This window comes from Theobroma cacao, chromosome 8 (genome assembly GCF_053813885.1).
Source record: "Theobroma cacao isolate CCN51 chromosome 8, ASM5381388v1, whole genome shotgun sequence".
NCBI lineage: Eukaryota > Viridiplantae > Streptophyta > Magnoliopsida > Malvales > Malvaceae > Theobroma > Theobroma cacao.
This window is the reverse complement of record NC_142646.1, coordinates 27618495-27637080: the sequence shown is the minus strand read 5'-3', so window position 1 is coordinate 27637080 and position 18586 is coordinate 27618495. Positions and strand designations below refer to the sequence as shown.

General features: G+C 33.4%; 2 protein-coding genes across 2 annotated transcripts; both read right to left on the bottom strand.

Moving 5' to 3' along the window:
• Positions 1-622: 622 nt before the first annotated feature.
• On the bottom strand, positions 623-6071 carry LOC18592905 (uncharacterized). Its single transcript, XM_007019843.3, has 2 exons — positions 4994-6071; positions 623-1010 (listed from the first exon to the last, which is right to left on the bottom strand). The coding sequence occupies exons 1-2, from the start codon at positions 5933-5935 to the stop codon at positions 879-881; spliced, it is 1074 nt and encodes a 357-aa protein (XP_007019905.3). The 5' UTR covers positions 5936-6071; the 3' UTR covers positions 623-878.
• Positions 6072-8001: 1930 nt separating this feature from the next.
• On the bottom strand, positions 8002-15108 carry LOC18592904 (SNF2 domain-containing protein CLASSY 3-like). Its single transcript, XM_018125452.2, has 3 exons — positions 14165-15108; positions 10504-10662; positions 8002-10065 (listed from the first exon to the last, which is right to left on the bottom strand). The coding sequence occupies exons 1-3, from the start codon at positions 15026-15028 to the stop codon at positions 8134-8136; spliced, it is 2955 nt and encodes a 984-aa protein (XP_017980941.2). The 5' UTR covers positions 15029-15108; the 3' UTR covers positions 8002-8133.
• Positions 15109-18586: the final 3478 nt, after the last annotated feature.

The window sequence follows — 18586 nt, the reverse complement described above, 5'->3', positions numbered from 1 at the left end:
AATAATATGTATATAATAATAATATATATATATATATATAATATCTTTACAACTTGATAATTATTATAAAATTTCATTAAAAATATATATATTGGTAAAGCTTTTAATTTTTTAATCTCTTTAAATGTTTCTTTGAGTTTTTTTTTTAAAATATATTTTTCTTTTTGGAGATTTTTCTACTTGAAAATGAGTATTAAATATTTAACTTTATTTATAAAAAAATTTTCAATATATAGACATGTCTAGATCATTTAAAATTCATATAATTTTAATTTCAACTCAATTCACGTCGTATGATCTCGTAAATCATTTTATATTAGATCAATTTAAACTCAAATCACTACAAATATCGAATCATTTCGAGTTTCAAATTACTGTAAGTCGAACCTAATTAAACATCAAATCACTTACTTTCAGGTTCTTTCCAATTAAAATTTATCCCATTTCGAGTAGATTCGGGTTCAAGTCATATGTTCTTTCTTTCAAAGCTGTAAAGCATTGACTTTATACATTCTTTCTTTCAGACCATTGCAGGTCGTAGGCACATAGGCATCATCACTGCAAAAGAGAAAGTGATAAAAAGGGGGAGGGGGCAGGAGTGGACTATCCAACTAAACCAAGCTTGTGAACTGCATATAGCAAGATTTTGCATTTATGATATTGGCTTAAGGTCTTAATATATAAAGGGTGCTGAAACAAATTACAGTCTGAAATTTACATACTGAATAGACATCAGGACCCATACATAAAGAAAAGTGTAAACTGTAAACAATCATCCTTACAACAACACAGCAAAAGCAAACATAATATTATAGCTTACCTTGTGAACACCAATTTCCTTGGTCTTTTGTTGTTGTTTTTTTTCACAGTATTACCTTTTATCTCAAACTCATCACAGGCCATGGATTCACCCCAGCAGTGGATAGTGAAGGCCGTATAATGGGGACACGTCTTACAACTGAGAATGCTTCGTTGAGACGAGCAGCACGAGTCATGAACTGAGACACCTTCTGCAAATATAAGTCAACAAAAGAACAATTTTGTTAAATTGTACCCTACCAATTTTTTTTTTAATTTATATATATTCCAACACGGGAGCATATAGTATTATTTTGTTAAAATCACAATAATCACTATATTCACTGCATCTCAAATGCAACAACTAAATGAAAAAGGAATTGTACACAAATAAAAGGGCACAAGCAAAGAGCAAGCAGAACAACCACCCTAGCAGCCATGTATGTAAGAACCCATATACAGAGGGAAAACTTATTGCTCAAAAAACAAACGGGGCTAATATTTAACCATAAAAAGGGTAAACCTGTTTCTAATCTGGATGAACAAAATATCTCAAAAACAAAGAACAAACAGGTTTTCCTCAAACCTCATACTCCAATACATCCAACCAAAAACCTCCATGACCCAAAAAGAAAAAGAAAAGGCAGGGAAGCAAATATGAATAGTTGGATTATTATGATGAATATCAATATACGGATACAACCACCATGATGTTTGGAGATGATAGGACTTCAGAAATTTACAATCACAACTCCACATATAATTACATGCACAAATGAGTACAAATGTAAATGACTCAAGCTACTCATGAGCTATTCAGGCTCGACTTGGTGTGTACTCAAGATTGACTTGTTTACAGTTGAGCCAAGCTCGAGCTCCAGCTGCTTGGCTAACTAGCAAATCAAGTTCAAGCTTTGTAATGCTTGACTCAAGTGGCTCACAAGCCTTCTCATATTTTTCAATTTTTATATTTTCAACGTTTAAATAAAATACAATATTTATTCATAAATAAAAAAATGGAGTTGACCTAGGTCAACAAGTGATTGAAAGAAGAAGGCAAGAAGCACAAGATACAAGTGGGGATCTAACCAAGAAAATTAAGATTGAAGTTCCAAATTTCGAGGGCAAAGTTGATCCTACAGTATTAGTGAAATGGCTTTCCTCTATTGAGGAGTATTTCAATTAGGACGACATGTTGGAAACTCTAAGAATTTGATTTGCAAAAATGAAGCTTGTTGGGTTGACAAAGCTATGGTGCATTGCGTTGAAAGAAACATTGCCAGATGGGACCCAATTCAATGCATAGGATGAGATGAAAGCTAAACTAAAAGAAAAGTATATGCTGCCTAAATATCTTGACAAGATGCATGACAAAGCTCTTACTTTGAAGCAATGCTGCATGTCAGTGGGTGACTACATGCAAAACTTTGATGAACTAATGATTAGGAGTGAATTTGAGGAAGATGTTAACCAAACAGCAGCTCAAAAAGCAGGTCTGGCAGATGAAATCCAGAGACCATTGCTTCAACAGCCTATCTACAATGTCAACAATGCATTTCAAGCAGAACTTGATACAGAGGTACTTAAGTTATCCAATTACCAAGAAAGTCTCAGCTCAAGTTGGGGAAATGACAACAAAATGATTTTCTGATGCAACACACAACAACAAATCAGCCCCTTTTCAGTCCTATAACCAGTCCAACAGGTCAAAACCTTCTTCTTCCTATGATGTTTCGAATAATTCAAGTAAGAGCAGTAGGAGTATTACTTGATTAAATGTGGGGAAGTTGGACATAAAATTATACCGATGTCCAAGAAAACATAACTTACACATTGGAATAGATCAAGAGAAGGAAGAAACAATTGAAGAACATGTTGTGGAAGAAAATTCATTTGATAATGGAACTTATGTGGCTGATGATCTTGAAGATGATTGCTATGTGGATATCTCTCTCTTGTTTGTTGTTCGATGTATACTTAGAGCTCCTAAAGAGGTAAAAAAAAGATTGGCGAAGGACTTCAATATTTCAAACCTTCGTCTATTGCGATGATTTAGCTAGAAAGCTCATCATTGATGGTGGAAGTTGCATGAATGTTGTTTTAGCCTCCACAGTAGACCACCTCAAACTTTCAACCCAACCTCACTCTCAACCATACAAGGTGGCTTGGATAAACAACATGCTCTGATTCAAGCACTTTGCCACTGGCGTTGTTATTTTATTCCAAAGGAATTTGTTTTGTATTCTGACCATGAGGCTCTTGAGTGCATAAACTCTTAAAAGAAGTTGAATCATTGCCATGAAAATTGGGTTGCATTCTTATAAAAATATTCCTTTGGTCTTAAACATAAGGCTGGAACTGAAAATAATGCAGCTGATGCACTTAGTCGAGTTATGCTAATTTTCACTTCTATGGCTATTGAAGTTGTGGGCTTTCAGTTGCTGAAGAGTGATTAACCATCTTGCAAGGACTTTGGCATATTATATGCTGATCATTTCAGTTGGAAAAAATACAGGTTAACCTAATTTTTCCCTGAATGATATTTATATTTTCAAGAGAACTCATCTTTGTTTGCCTAACACATCTCTACAAGAGATAAAACCGTTGCAATGGTGGAGGACAGGTTTTACTGGCCAAGCATAAAGCGGGATGTTGGCAGGATTGTTGCTCAATGTCGAATTTGTCAAATATCAGTAGAAGATAGAATACTGATTTATAAATGCCATTGCCAATACCAATTGAACCTTGCAGGATCTAAGTATGTATTTTGTTCTTGGATTACCTAAAATTTAAAGAGTTCATGATTGTTCATGATTCAATCTTTGTGGTGATAGATCCCTATTCTAAGATGGCTTACTTTATTCCTTGTTCCAAGACATCTGATTCCTTACATGTTTCTAAGCTTTTCTTTACAGAAGTTGTTTGACTTCATGGTTTGCCAAAAACCTTTGTTTCAGATAATGATGTAAAGTTTATGAGTTATTTTTGGCGATCCTTGTGGAAAATGTTGAATACATAAGTGAAGTTTTCTTCACCATTTCACCCACAAACCAATGCCAAAGAGAAGCTGTAAATAGAAGCTTGGGTTATCTATTATGTTTTTGTGTTGGTGACCATGTTACTAATTGAGACCAAACCCTTCCAATGGCTAAATTTGCATACAATAGCTCTTATCAACCAAAGTAATGAATTGCTAATCACCTAATTGAACCACAAGTTTCTTGATCTGCTACAAATACTTGATTATCCAAGACACTTAGATTTTAATTATGTGTACTATCACAATGATAAATGTGTTGGCCATGATACGGTTGTCAGCTAATAGTCTTAAGGAAAATTCAAAGGTGAAACGCCTTGAATCTTGATTTGGTTTCTCCATTTTGTAAATAGGTTTATCATTCAGCTTATCTTTGTAGAGCGTGAAAGTAAAAAATTTTTGGCTCTATCGGAGAGGGAAGGAACAGTGAAGGAGGAAAGAAAAGATAAAGCAGCTCACACTTGGCCAGTCCATCATAGCAGAGTGGTCCAGTGTTGTAAGCGAGAGGGAACCTAAGGAGAAAGATTAATGGAAAGAGAAAAGAGATGGGTGTTTTCCTTCTTCTTCTTCTTTGGAGGGGGGAGTTGGGAGGAACATCCGAAAATTGACATTTTTCTGACCACCCAACAATGAAAATGTACTATTTCTATCGAACATATTCCCCACAGAACATTTCTTTCAGAAAGTTGCTTTCCATGAACCAAATAGAGCCAAAGGTGAAAAGAAGAGAAGAACGTTTGGGTTTAGATTAGGAAGGACGTAATAATCAATCAAACATATGAGGTTCGCTCAGGAAAGTACCTAACATTCAAATAAACGACTGACCGCTTCCAAATCAAGAAACTAAATGAAGATGCAAGTAGAAACTATGACTAATCAATCAAACAAAAAATCTCAACCAGTCATCAAGAATCTAAAAGAGATAATGCATTAAAAATAAAACAAAGCATAAAGATTCTTGTGATAACAGAGAATGAATACAATTGCAATGTGAAACCTAGAGCAAAAAAGGATCTTTATTATAATACAGTGGCGCAACTTAATGTGATCTACTAGAGAATAATATAATATGAGACATAATTCATAATTCAATTTCCAATATTGACTGAAATTCATCATATTGACAACAATAATAGAAAAAAAAATGCAGCAACTGACCTTATCATCCATGGTAACCTTCAGCGGCAAGTTCCGGCTCTTCCGCTTCATCTTATACAGTCTGTGTCCCAATATAGCAAAACCCATCACAGCCGCCGCTACAGAGAAGGACCAAACAGGGCTGACCTTGAAAACACAGTATCTCAAGAGCTCAAAAGGAACTTTCCACCATACAACCCTCTTCTTCTCTCCCTCATCAACTGATTTCACACATAACTTCATTTCATCAATCGTAGCACCTTCAGTGTCAATTTGATTACCTTCTCCTCCTTCCAACTCCACAGTGGAGCCATTCCCATCATCAAGCTCTCCTGAATTCTCGACCTCAGCTCCCTTTTTCATGAAGTCACCAAAACCAATGTCACCCTCCTTCTCATCATCCTCAAACTTCATTGAAATACCATCTCCACCAGAATCAGACCAGAATTTGCCCAAATCCTTATCTTGAACTTGAATTTCTCCAAAGCCCAATCCCTTTTTCCCATCCAAATCACTAAATTTACTATCATCAGGCTTAAGTTTACCTGAATTCTCACTCTTAGCTTCCATTTCTCCAATACCTTCAAAATCTACAGGGGGTTTCTCATTCTCAACAAAACCCAACTCGTTCTTCACATCGGAATCATTAAATTTACGATCATCGGACCGATCACTACCTGAATCGGACCAAAACTCGCCCAAATTCTTCCTCTCATACCGAGTCTCTGGCCCGGGATCAATCCAACTCGGATTATCTGACTCAACAGAGCCTTCTTCACTCGCATCGCCCACCTTGGCATACATACTCTGATTATCAAGAGAGAAGTAATCAGACCTTATCATCCCATCCGTGTCACCTTCGATCTCCTCAAGATTCCTCAACTCCGGCGAGTTAACCACGATGGAGTTTGAGTCCGAGTCCGAGTTTTGGAGCACCTCCCAGTCCAGTAACTCACCTTCCATGGCTGGATTTTGATTCTTTTTTTTTTCCTTTTTTGGGCGACCAAATCAAAGAATTGATCTAAAAATAGAAACCCCACAAACCCCAATCCCCAATTCAATCCGAAATTTCGCAATTTAGAGAGAAGGGAAGAACGAAAGAACGAATGAAATGGTTGGGCCTTCAAAGTACAAACGCCCAGCAATGGTTAGGGAGTAGCATAGAGGGAGATAAAGGAAGTTGTGAGCGACTACGTGGCATATTTGGATTAGCTGCATCTAGGGGGCCGTATGACTTTCCATGTTGATGGTCCAATGGAATTTTGACACGTCAAAAAGTAAGCTGGGGGTGAGAACTGGGGTAATGAGAGATAATATCCTTTTCTTCACAGAGAGAGAAATTAGAAGGAGCAGAAGAGGACAAGTGTCAACTGTTTTCGTACACAGATAAGGGAATTAAAATTAAAAATATATAAATACAAAAAAAAAATGATTTGATAACGTCACCGTCATTATAATTGGATCGGTTTGAAACCGTTGGAGATCCGACTTCAGTGTGACCCGAATGGCACTTAAAAAATGTTTATTTAATATATTAATTTAAATCTTCACATATTAATAATTTGAAAATAAATTTTTTAAAAAATGAATCAATTCCATTTAAATAAATTTCATGTAGGTCTTAAGTTTTAAACACAATTCAAGTCGGGTCGATTAATTTGAGAAATAAAAAATTATTTCAAAAAAATTAAAAAAAATAAATTACGAATTTAATAAATCTTATCGTTAAGTTACCGTTAGGGAAATCTTTTGTAATGCAGCTTGCTAGGAATCAAACAGATGAATTTGAACTTTTTCTTTGAACATGAAACACAATGAAGGCTCTTCTTATGTGGGCTCAAAACACAGAGCAGGGTAGGTTTCAAGTCTGAAAGATTCTAGCTCTATAATCTTCATCCATGGCAGTTTCTGCACTGCCTGGAAGCTTAGAATTCAAGGAAAGAGAAAACCTGAGAATTCATAACAAATTCATCCTCAATGCAAAAGGAACACAATCATATATCTTGCTACATCCATCTTTTCCCTTTTTGCTTGGTCAATAATTTGAATGTGCTGGTCATAAACCCAGGTGCAAGAAGTCATGCAGTTTTAACACTGCTTACATATCACCTCAAACAAAATGACCACAATAAGCCCTCAAGGGACTTGGCCAAGAAACATAACTGCACCCCGTAAAACATAAAGCCGATCACAAAACAGAAACAGAATCACAATAACGGAAACAAAACGCAAGAGGACATTCGTCCTTAAATTTCATCAGCAGCAACCAGATGTCATACCCCACACATTGCCACTGCTAAATTTATTGAAATAACTAAGGCACTTTAACAGAACAAAACAAACTGATGAATTCCCCTTTTGCAAACAGAATAAGGCCAACACATTAAAAATCCAGAAAATTTGGAATGTTAATAGTTCAAGATCCCTTATCTCAGGCCTTGGGTGCAAGCAAGCCCTGCCTTGAGTTTTTGAATTCTGGAAACATCAGTTTTTAAAGACTTTGCCAAGATCTCATCATCAATGCCTGTTGCCAACACAGTAGGAGGCAGATATTGCAATAGCAAAGTCTTTCTCATCACAGTTGAGTTGATAGTGAACTAATCCCTTAGGAAACACAAACATGTCTCAAAAAGTTAAAATGCTAATTTCAGTCCATGTATCATGCTTACCACCTAAAAGGCACTACGGCACAAACTCAATTGAGGTTAACAGAGTAGCAAAACTAAATATTGAAATAAATAATGCAGATATGGTCTGGCATTCCTTGTTTCCTATATTGGTTATGTTCCTCATTTGTTGTCAAGAGAAAATATAAGTTCTCAAGATGTAAAGCACACTAGATGATCATAGATGATTAGTTGAGCAGAAAAAGGAAAAACAAAGCAGTAGCATACAAGATGTGCTTAAGATATATGAAGTACAGGAAATCTTAAAGATTAAAAACCCAGACCAACTACTATTTGTGCACACCAGTAAGGATTCCAATTCTGCATTGGTTCATCATCATTTAATTCTGATCAGCATACACATTTAGTAAAAGACTCCATGCAGCTTTAAAACCCCAGTACACTATATAAACAAAAAGCAAACAATATCAGCTCCTCAAGTTAGGACTCTTTCAGTGCCTTCTATAATGAAATATCTACAGGTATACATCATTGTTACAAATCCCCAAAATTTACAACTAAGTCAAGATCTTTGGGCTGGTTTATTATCTTTTCAAACATAGACTTGAGTTTCTCATGCTGAAACATCTCTTCCAAAATTTTATCCTCTAAAACATCATAGACTTTCTTCTGATGATCATCACCCTTCTCAGAAGAAGAGAACACCAGCTCAGATAGCCGATCCTTCCCAGCTTGTCGATAGCATTTCAATCCTTCCATTGTCCCAGATGAGATAAGGTGGTAAGTGTAGACAATCTTTTTCTGCCCCAGCCTATATGCACGGGATATAGCTTGTCTTTCCACAGATGGGTTCCATGTTACATCAAGCAAAACCACCCTTGATCCTCCAACAAGATTTATACCTTCAGAACAAGCCTTTGTCGAAGCAAGCAATACCCTTGCTTTGCTCGTTGGATCATTAAAAACATTGATTGAGGATTGACGCTGCTTTATATCACATTTTCCATGCATGTACAGTATCTCCTCCCCTTCCTTCCATTTAAAAAAATCCTTAAGCTGATCCATTATTAAGTTTAGTGGTTCAAGATATTGACTGAAAACGATGACCTTCTCATCCAGAGCTTCACTAAACTTAAGCAGTTCCTTAAGGAATTTTGTTTTAACTCCTTTATCCGGCTTCAGTCTTATTCTTTCTAACTCATCCATGCGAGCAATGGAGCTAACACTTTCCATAACATCCTTCTGATCTGATAACTGCTGCAACAAAGAGGGATGGATGGAGATCAAGGACACATAATAATCTAAGAAAAGAGCATTCTTTGTTTCCTTAAGACGCTCAAGAATTTTCTTCTGAAGGTCAGATGGCTGTAAAACAACCACAGAATGCCTCAAACCAGGAAGGGTAGTTTGTAAGATTGTACCTTTATGCACATGCACAAATGGTTTAATTACAGCTCTAAGCTCTTTCAGTTTCCCAGCTTCATCTCTATCAGCAACTTTGCCAATGGAACCAGTCAAAGAGGCCCATTTCTCTTTTGCTTCATTTCTTTTGAAACGGCAATTTTTACCAACCCTTTCTTGGTTTCTTGACTGGATTCCTTCTGCAAATTTCGGTCTCACTAAGCAGAGTGTGTTGAAGAGCTCATCAAAGTTATTCTGGAAAGGAGTTCCAGAGAGAATGATCCGGCGTTCTGTTTTAATCATTGACAAAGCCTTCCACATAAGAGTTCCTTCATTCCTAGGTGTGTGGCCTTCATCAAGAACAAAGAGACCAGGAAGCTCAAGAAGGATTCTACTGACATGCTTATCTATAGCTGTACATTTTCTTTTCCCCTTATTCTCTGTCCCAGCAAGTTGCTCAAAGAGTCGATAACTGACCCCCAAAATGCCTCCATCAGATTTCCAGGAAAGCAATTTCACCAAACGACGGGCAAGAGGTCCATCTGGGACATTCTGTTTAAATTTTTCATAAAGACCAATACCCTTTGCTTTTTCCTTGCCAGTAAAATCCAGACTGTTCAGATTGTGAAAGGGAATATCAACCTTCCACTTCCTAAACTCTGCTGCCCACGTGAGTAGCATACTTCGAGGAGCAACAATCACTGGCCTGCAACCTGGATATTCTTTTAAATATGTGTATAGAAAGACTATGGTTAGGAGAGTTTTCCCTGTCCCAGGAGCATGAGATATAATGCATCCACCACCACCATTGGATGAGTTTTTTGACTTATCTCGATATATTCCTCCTGCTATATTATTCCAAATAAATTCAAAACCTTCACGCTGATGCGGGTACAGTTGACCTTTTACTTTCGGAATGATTTCCCACACTGTGCCTTGGATATCTGCCCAGGGATCACAACCAGGCATATCACAGTCAGAGTCGTGATATTGAAGGCCATCAAATATAGCAGAGTCCACCATGCCAAAGTCTCGCCTCTCAAATTTTCCATATGGATCTGTCATCTGCAATAAGCGTAACCAAATTATGAAGAATCAAATATCTGATGTTAGTAAGAGCTATTTACTCAAGTGTTGCCAACAAAAAACATATTACGTCTGACTTGCAAATATCCATATCAATAGTTTTGAGCCATTTAGCTTGTCTACAATCATAGTTTTCATTGGAATTGTAGAAATCTATATCCATCAAGTTTTATGAAGTGGGCTTAAAATTCCAGCTATTCGTAGCACAAACAGTACCTAATATATTTCAAAAACAAAAATGCCAATTAAACAACCCAGCTTCTGGCAGATTTGTGTTTCAACTTTGAATAAGCAATACAAAAGTAAGGGGAAAGCGAGCCAAAAATACTATGTCTATCCAGCAATAAAAATTAATTTCAACAAATTTCAACATAGATTATTATAAATATTAAGAATAGAGGATCGTACACAACTTACAAAAGGTGGTACAATATATTTGATCTCCAGTTGTACAAAAGAGCAAAATTTGCATTTCAATCCAATTTCTTCATCAAGGATAATATGATGATGCCCTTGACGACAGAGGGTTGCTGTGTCATGTTTAACCTCAGAAACATCAGCATCTTCTTTTCCCACCTGTTCACCAATATGAACAATATAAGTTTCAGTTCAAATATACAAAAGTAGAATGCAGACAAGTTGAGATAAAGTTTCACAGGAAAAATAACTTAGATGCATGCTTTCACTTCTCCCTCCCTCTTCTGCATATTTAATATCTCAAATTATCAGCCTATATGACATTGAAAGTAGTAATGTAAGGGCAAACAAACTCTGATCCGGTAAAGCAAAATCCAACCAGTAACAGTATAGCACACAGGTCACCATCTCTACTAAACTTTTCGTACGGCTTCAAAAGCATTCACTGCAAATTTAATCTTCAAGGAGTGCAGATGCATAAACATATAGCTATTTTTCTACTAACAAGATTAACTGCACCTAGAAGATCTTAGAAATGACAGATATTCCTTTCTAAACAAATCAAGATCTACAACCTCAAAAGCCAAGGCCTTTATTTTAGTTTATAGCATTTCTAGGAAGATGTATTTCTGACTGTGTGTCCATTGTTTGTGTGTGTGTGTGTATAAATTCATGGAAACACACATCCATGCAAGAAGGAAACAATGGAGTTGTGCTTTTTGTATATGTGTTGCATTTGTGCATACAAAGAGCTTCACATATACAAAGCATCAAATAAGGACTAGATTTTGTGAACTTCAACATGAAAGAATAATTAAATAAAAACTAGGGTTAGAAACCCATAAAGATGCAAATATTGTATTAGCAGATCATTAGGCTTTCTATTTTGGAATGAATTATATTAGACTTCTACCAAGAATCTCATGACTTTCTTGGAAATTATATGGGCTGGCAAGCTGACAGCCTGACACAACATTTCTCTGATACTTTGATGGTGCTATTAGGTACACATATAAGAAACTAAAGCGTTGAACATTTATAAGAGTGGAAGGCACCATAAGATATAAACCACCGAACAACAACTATACGCACACTGTATTATATGTTTCTAACCTGTCTGCTTCAAAGCAACACAGAGTGGTTCTCAGTCCAAATTTTTAAATAAAAAGAAAGCTTAAATCCCTTAGGTTCAAGTCCTAGAAAAAAGCTCACATCCTCTTAGGTACACATATAAGATGGTGCCATTTGGTACGCATATAAAAAACTAAAGCATTGAACAGCTTTAAGAGTGGAAAACACCATAAGATATAAACCACCAAAGAATAAGTATATGCACATTGCGTTATGAGTTTCTAACCTGTATGCTTCAAAGCAACACAGAAGGATTCATACTCTAAATTTTAAATAAGAAGAAAGTTTGAATCCCTTAGGTTCAATTCCTAGAAAAAGGCTCACATCCTCTTTTTTTTCTTTTTTTGGATAATAAAAAAAGGGGGCCCACATCTTACAGAAAGCACATAGACAGTGACTTTAAAGAAAACTCACTGCCCTTGCAAGATTTCAGTAATTGAAAATTAGAAACCAATGTTCTTAGAGACGACAGATGCACAGTGCTAGGCCATTATATCGCCTGAAGCACAAGGTACAAAGAAAAAAGCCCTTGCCGAAGCGAAGCACTTATTTCTGAGAGATAATTATTGGAGTACATACAAGACAAAAAAAAATCCTTATGCATTAAATCAAAGAAGCTTAAAACATAAGGATTTTGTTAATAAACATACAAGAGTTTACTCCACTATATCGCCTAATATGTTCCAAAGATCAAACATTATCATAACTAATATCATAAACAAAAGTCCAAGTTTCTTCACTTTCATCTTCAATAAAAGTTTTGTGCCAATATATTATTTACTTTTTTTATTCTTGTAAACAGAGCTGAAATTGTCCCTTTTTATTATTAAAAGAATAGTTAACAAAAGAAATTAAAAACTAAAAGAACCAAAGGGAGACTTAAAGTCAAGCATGCTTTTTTGTGTAGATGTACAAACATATATATATTTTTCTACTGACAACATTAATTGTGCCTAGAAGATCTTATTAATAACAAAGATGTTTTGCATCTTATTTCTAAAAGTGAATTAATGGAGTACATACAATACAAAAAAAATCCTTATGTATTATATCTATGAAGCTTAAAATATAAGGATTTTGTTAATAAACATTCAAGAGTTTACTCCACTATATGGCCTAATATGTTCCAAAGATCAAACATTATCATAACTAACATCATAAACAACGGTCCAAGTTTCTTCTCTTCCATCTTCAATAAAAGTTGCACAAATATATTATTCTTGTAAACAGAGCTGAAATTGTCCTTTTTTATTATTAAAAGAATAGCTAACAAAAGAAATTAAGAACTAAAAGAACCAAAGGGAGACTTAAAGTCAAGCATGCTTTTTTGTGCAGATATATAAACATATAGTTATTTTTCTACTGACAACATTAACTGTGCCTAGAAGATCTTAGAAATAACCAAGAAGTTTTGCATCTTATTTCTAAAAGATAATTAAAGGAGTACATAGGTAACAAAGAAAATCCTTATGTATTCTATCTAAGAAGCTTAAAACATAAGGATTTTGTTAATAAAGATTCAAGAGTTTACTCCACTATATCGCCTAATATGTTCCAAAGATCAAACATTATCATAACTAATATCATAAACAAAAGTCCAAGTTTCTTCACTTTCATCTTCAATAAAAGTTTTGTGCCAATATATTATATACTTTTTTTATTCTTGTAAACAGAGCTGAAATTGTCCCTTTTTATTATTAAAAGAATAGCTAACAAAAGAAATTAAGAACTAAAAGAACCAAAGGGAGACTTAAAGTCAAGCATGCTTTTTTGTGCAGATATATAAACATATAGTTATTTTTCTACTGACAACATTAACTGTGCCTAGAAGATCTTAGAAATAACCAAGAAGTTTTGCATCTTATTTCTAAAAGATAATTAAAGGAGTACATAGGTAACAAAGAAAATCCTTATGTATTCTATCTAAGAAGCTTAAAACATAAGGATTTTGTTAATAAAGATTCAAGAGTTTACTCCAGTATATTGCCTAATACGTTCCAAAGATCAAGCATTATCATAACTAATATAATAAACAAAGGTCCAAGTTTCTTCACTTCCATCTTCAATAAAAGTTGTGCAAATATGTTACTTACTCTTTTATTCTTGTAAACAGAGTTGAAATTGTCCCTTTTTATTATTAAAAGAATAGCTGACAAAAGAAACTAAAACTAAAAGAACCAAAGGGACACTTAAAGTCAAACATGATTTTTGTGAACGTGCCTGGGCCCAAAAGGTGAGCACCTGATTAATGGCATCTCACCCGGAGGGGGGCAAGCATGATTTACCTTGATTTCACTGCACCCTTGGCGCCTAGGCTTAGAAGCACAGCAAAAATTGCCATACTAATAAAGCAACATTAATGAAATGCAAATGCAACAATGTTAAAAACATAATGCAAGAAATTCACCATGATACTTAAAACATTCCAATCTGAAGTTACACCCATATATACGTATCATACACATAAAAAGCAATAAAATCAAATTATATAGAAATATATGTCTGCTTGTTTTGAATGCCAACAACATACTATGGGAGCATCAGTAGAACCAATCTCAGAAGACGCAAGACAAAACTGGAACTCAGCCCAAAGTGCATCCATTTCTTCCTCAGATTCTGTTTTCTCAGGAGGAATCGTCTCCTCAACTCCAAAAGTGAACTTTAGAGGCAAAGGGTCGGAACTGGTTTCCTGTTGGAATGGCTCCTCCAATGTAGAACCTGAGTCTTCTTCTCCCAAAATAGAATCCGTAAGAATCTTAAGAAGGTCAACTCTTTTGGAGGAGCTGGCCCTTCCCTTTCTACAGCTAGACTTGGTTCTGGTTACATCTTCATTAACTCCAGAATCATCTGAATCAACCAAAACAGGTTTGATTCTCTTCCGTCCCACAGGAGTCCCCTGACTGTTATAAATTTGACAACTTTCCACTCCATTCTTCTCAGAGACGAACTCAACCTCTCCACGCCTTCGTTTCACACGGCTGGCTGTCTCAATACCCACAGTTTCGTCGTCTGACTGGTCCTCCCCCCCATAATCCAAGTCATCCGAATCGTCATTATCCTCACCACTAGCAAGCCCATCAGAACCGTCCACTGAAACAATAACGTCATCGTCATCGTCATCACTACTACTCTCAAGATGAACAAGATCAGCCTCTTCGTCTTGTTGACCTTGTTGGCGGTACTCTACCACTTCACTGTCAGAATCTTCTATCAAAATCTGCCCTTCATCGGTTTCCTTTTGAGAAGCCACAGATATACTCTCCCTAACACTGCGGCTGGAACCCTCACCCGTAGCCATATTCTTCTCCTCCTTCCTCTTCTTGTACTCCCTATACAACTTGGCATCCTCCCTACTTCTCGTTCTTGAAGCAACCGGCATCGACCGATTCAACATTGTATGCAGATTAACTTAAAATTAAAAAAAAAAAGGAAAAAAAAGGGTTGTCGAGTTTCAGACTTTGAGGGCTCAAGCAAAAAAGGAGGGAAAGAGAGAGTTAAGAGAGGTAGAGGAAGACAAGAAGGTGCAAGCAGTGCATGAGGAAGAGAACAAACCCGAACTGTCAATGCGCCGTCGTATATAGGTCAAATTTCGAAGGCAAGCGAGTTGAAGCTTTAAATTCCCCAACTGCCCCTCTTTCTCTTAACTATTTACTTATTGACCTGGCAGTAGTGATATCTTTTGGGATTTGGTATGTCAGTACATAATAAACTTAAAAAGGAGTAAGATTTTATTTTTTGTAATAATTAAAAAGGTATGTAAATTATTTTAAAATTTTCAATTTTTTTATTTAAAAAGAAGTGTGAAAAATCGAGTAGTAGTAATGTTCTTTACGATTCCATACGTTAGCATATGATTTTTTTCACATAATATTTTAAAATTTTTTAAATAAAATTTTATTTTTTATAAGACTAATTAAATTTTTATATTTTATTTTCAATCAAATAAAAATTTATAATTAACTATTCACTTATTAATTAATATTTTATTTGGTGAATGATGATATAATTATGTAAATATAAAATGACAAATAATGATTCATTTAATAACAATTAACTAATTTTTATTATAAATATTTATTTAATATAAAGTAAAAATATAATAATTTAATTAAATATAATAAAATAATACTTTATTTTAAGTTTTAAAAATAATTTAGAAAATTGCTAAAACCTTATATTATTTTTCTTTTTTACCAATATCATTTTTAACATAAAAAAAGAATTGATGGAAATAGTCTGACACTTTGAAATATCAAAGTAGGGAAATGATTACAACCAGTAGTTGTAATTAATGGCGTGGCGGTTGATGTAAATAACATTAGCTGACAGGGTCAAATACGCAACCCAAGGGACAAGGGAAGTCGACCAATAAATAAGCTCCTTTGGTATTTGGCATGGCCGGCAGTTTTACGTAACCAGGTTGCCCTTTTAGGTATTAAAGGTCTGACCTAGGACACAGGACCAAAAAAGTAATTGACTCGGTCCATAAGAAACGCAAAAAGGGGATTTTGTGCCTGTTCACGCCTTGCTTCATTGCTTCACTGTCAAGATTATTGAAGTAAGCTACTAAACAGGGGCAGTAACCCTATTTGAGTAGGCATGAAGATATAGAGTTCAATAATAAGAAAAATTAAAACAATAATAATAAAATATACTAATATTCTTAAATTTTAACTATAATTTTCGGTAAGGTCATTAGTTTTAATATAGATAATAATAATAATAATAATAATTCATCTCAAACGTGATAACCGTGTGCCAAATCTGACCATATTGTGCTCCCTTGATTAGGAAGCGTCAAATTTGGTGCTCTCTTGATCAAGATTAAGAATTAGAGAGCTTTTTTCAAAAGAAAGAAGAAAATTAAAAATAAAAAATATAGTTTAAATAGTAATAATTTTTAAAATTAATGAAAGATGAAATTATTTTAAAAAAATTATCATGTTATTAAACTAATAAAAATATTGATGATTGATTAACGGAGTTTATGTGTTCAATAAAAATATTTTTTTTAAACGAATCATTCATTTTGAAAATTTATGAATTCGAGTGCATTTATGATCAAAGGTTGAGAATCTCAATATATTTTATCCAAAAAAATAGATCAACTTCTATATAAATTGTCCCACAATTCAACTTTTGCATTTTTTTCATTTACTGTCCACATCATCCACTTAACACATTAACTATCACGATTTTATCTTATAAAAAATATCTCATAATTAAAAAATAACATGATATTTAAATACTTAATTTTATTCTTATATACAATTAATACGAGATTCACATTTTCCTTCTAAAATTGCCCAACACTTAAAAATATATTAACATATTTGTTGACCCCAAGTCGAACATTTGTTTCTAATACCAACTAGACTGCATATTGGCCTCTTTATACTTATTTTGTTTTTTTTTTATATAATGTTTTTCTTACTTTTTTTCTATACTCTTCACGTGGTTAGAGGATGAAGCTATTTTGAGGCTTCATTTTATGTATGTTATAGAGGTATGTTGGACACCATATCTTAAAAATCTAAACTAAAGGGTTCTTAGATCTTCCATATATACACATCATCTTTACACATATCACACTCACATTTGAACTTTAAATATAATAAATTTTTAAACATCAAGATTACTTGGACTTTATCACATAAAGTTTGATTATCTTATATTCGAGTTTGAAATCAAATCAGGTAAAAAATTTATTACTTGTAACGAGTCATAAGATACGAGTATCATCCTTTTTTATACTTGATACTCAGAGTCGACCATATTATTTTAACATTTTATATTTTATATCAATAACTATATTCATTTTATATTATAATTGATGAATATTTATTTTTTTAAGATTTATAAATTTATTTATTTATTCATTTTCGACGTGTCAACATTTAGCTGTGAAGACTGGAGCTGGGTTGGGCAAGAAAGTCCCCATTACAGGGTAACCAAAAGCCACTCTTGTACCACAAACACGTGTGGTTTGTCTTTTTCTAAGCATAATAGCATGTTTGGTTGGGAGCCATTTCTCATTTATTCTCAATGAATTTTGGTTTCTTTGTTTGGTTAAAAATAGTTTAAAAAATAGCAATTCCATAAGAATGGTTATTTTTCAAAATCCTTCGAAACCAATGAATAGTTAATACCACCATCTCCTATAGTATTAACTATTCCATGATTAAAAAATAAATTCAAAAATTGATAAAAACAAAAATATCCCTTACAAATTTAAAAAATTATAACTTCATTTGTATAAAATATTATTTTTCTCTCTCTCCTCTTTCTCTCACTTGATTCCAACTTTTAATAAAATATTAATATTAAATTATAAATAAAATATTAATATTTAAATTATCAATTATTAATAAAATAAAAAATTAATCATAATAATATTTAAATTAAATAAAATATTAATATTTAAATTATCTATTATTAATATTTTAAATAAATAATCAATTATTAATTTTAAAAAATAAAATAAAATAAAATAATTGATCATCATAATATTAAATTAAATATAATATTAATATTTTAAAATATAAATAATTAAATTATAAATAAATATTAATATTGAAATTATCAATTATTAATATTTTAAAAATAAAATAAAATAAAATAAAAATTAATCATAATAATATTTAAATTAAATAAATATTAATATTTAAATTATTAATTATTAATATTTTAATTAAATTATAGATTATTAATATTTAAAAAATCTAATAAAAATAAAATGTCATATAAATAATAAAGGGTGTTTTTGTCTTTTTATTTTCTATTCCTTTCTTATTTCAAAATTATTATTACCAACCAAATACTACAATAAATCATAATAATTATTTTTATCTTATTCCCTTTGTCATACCAAACTAAGTAATAACTATTCTATTATATTCCCACCTCATTCTATTCCCACATAATAATTATTCTATTTCATTCCTGTCTATTT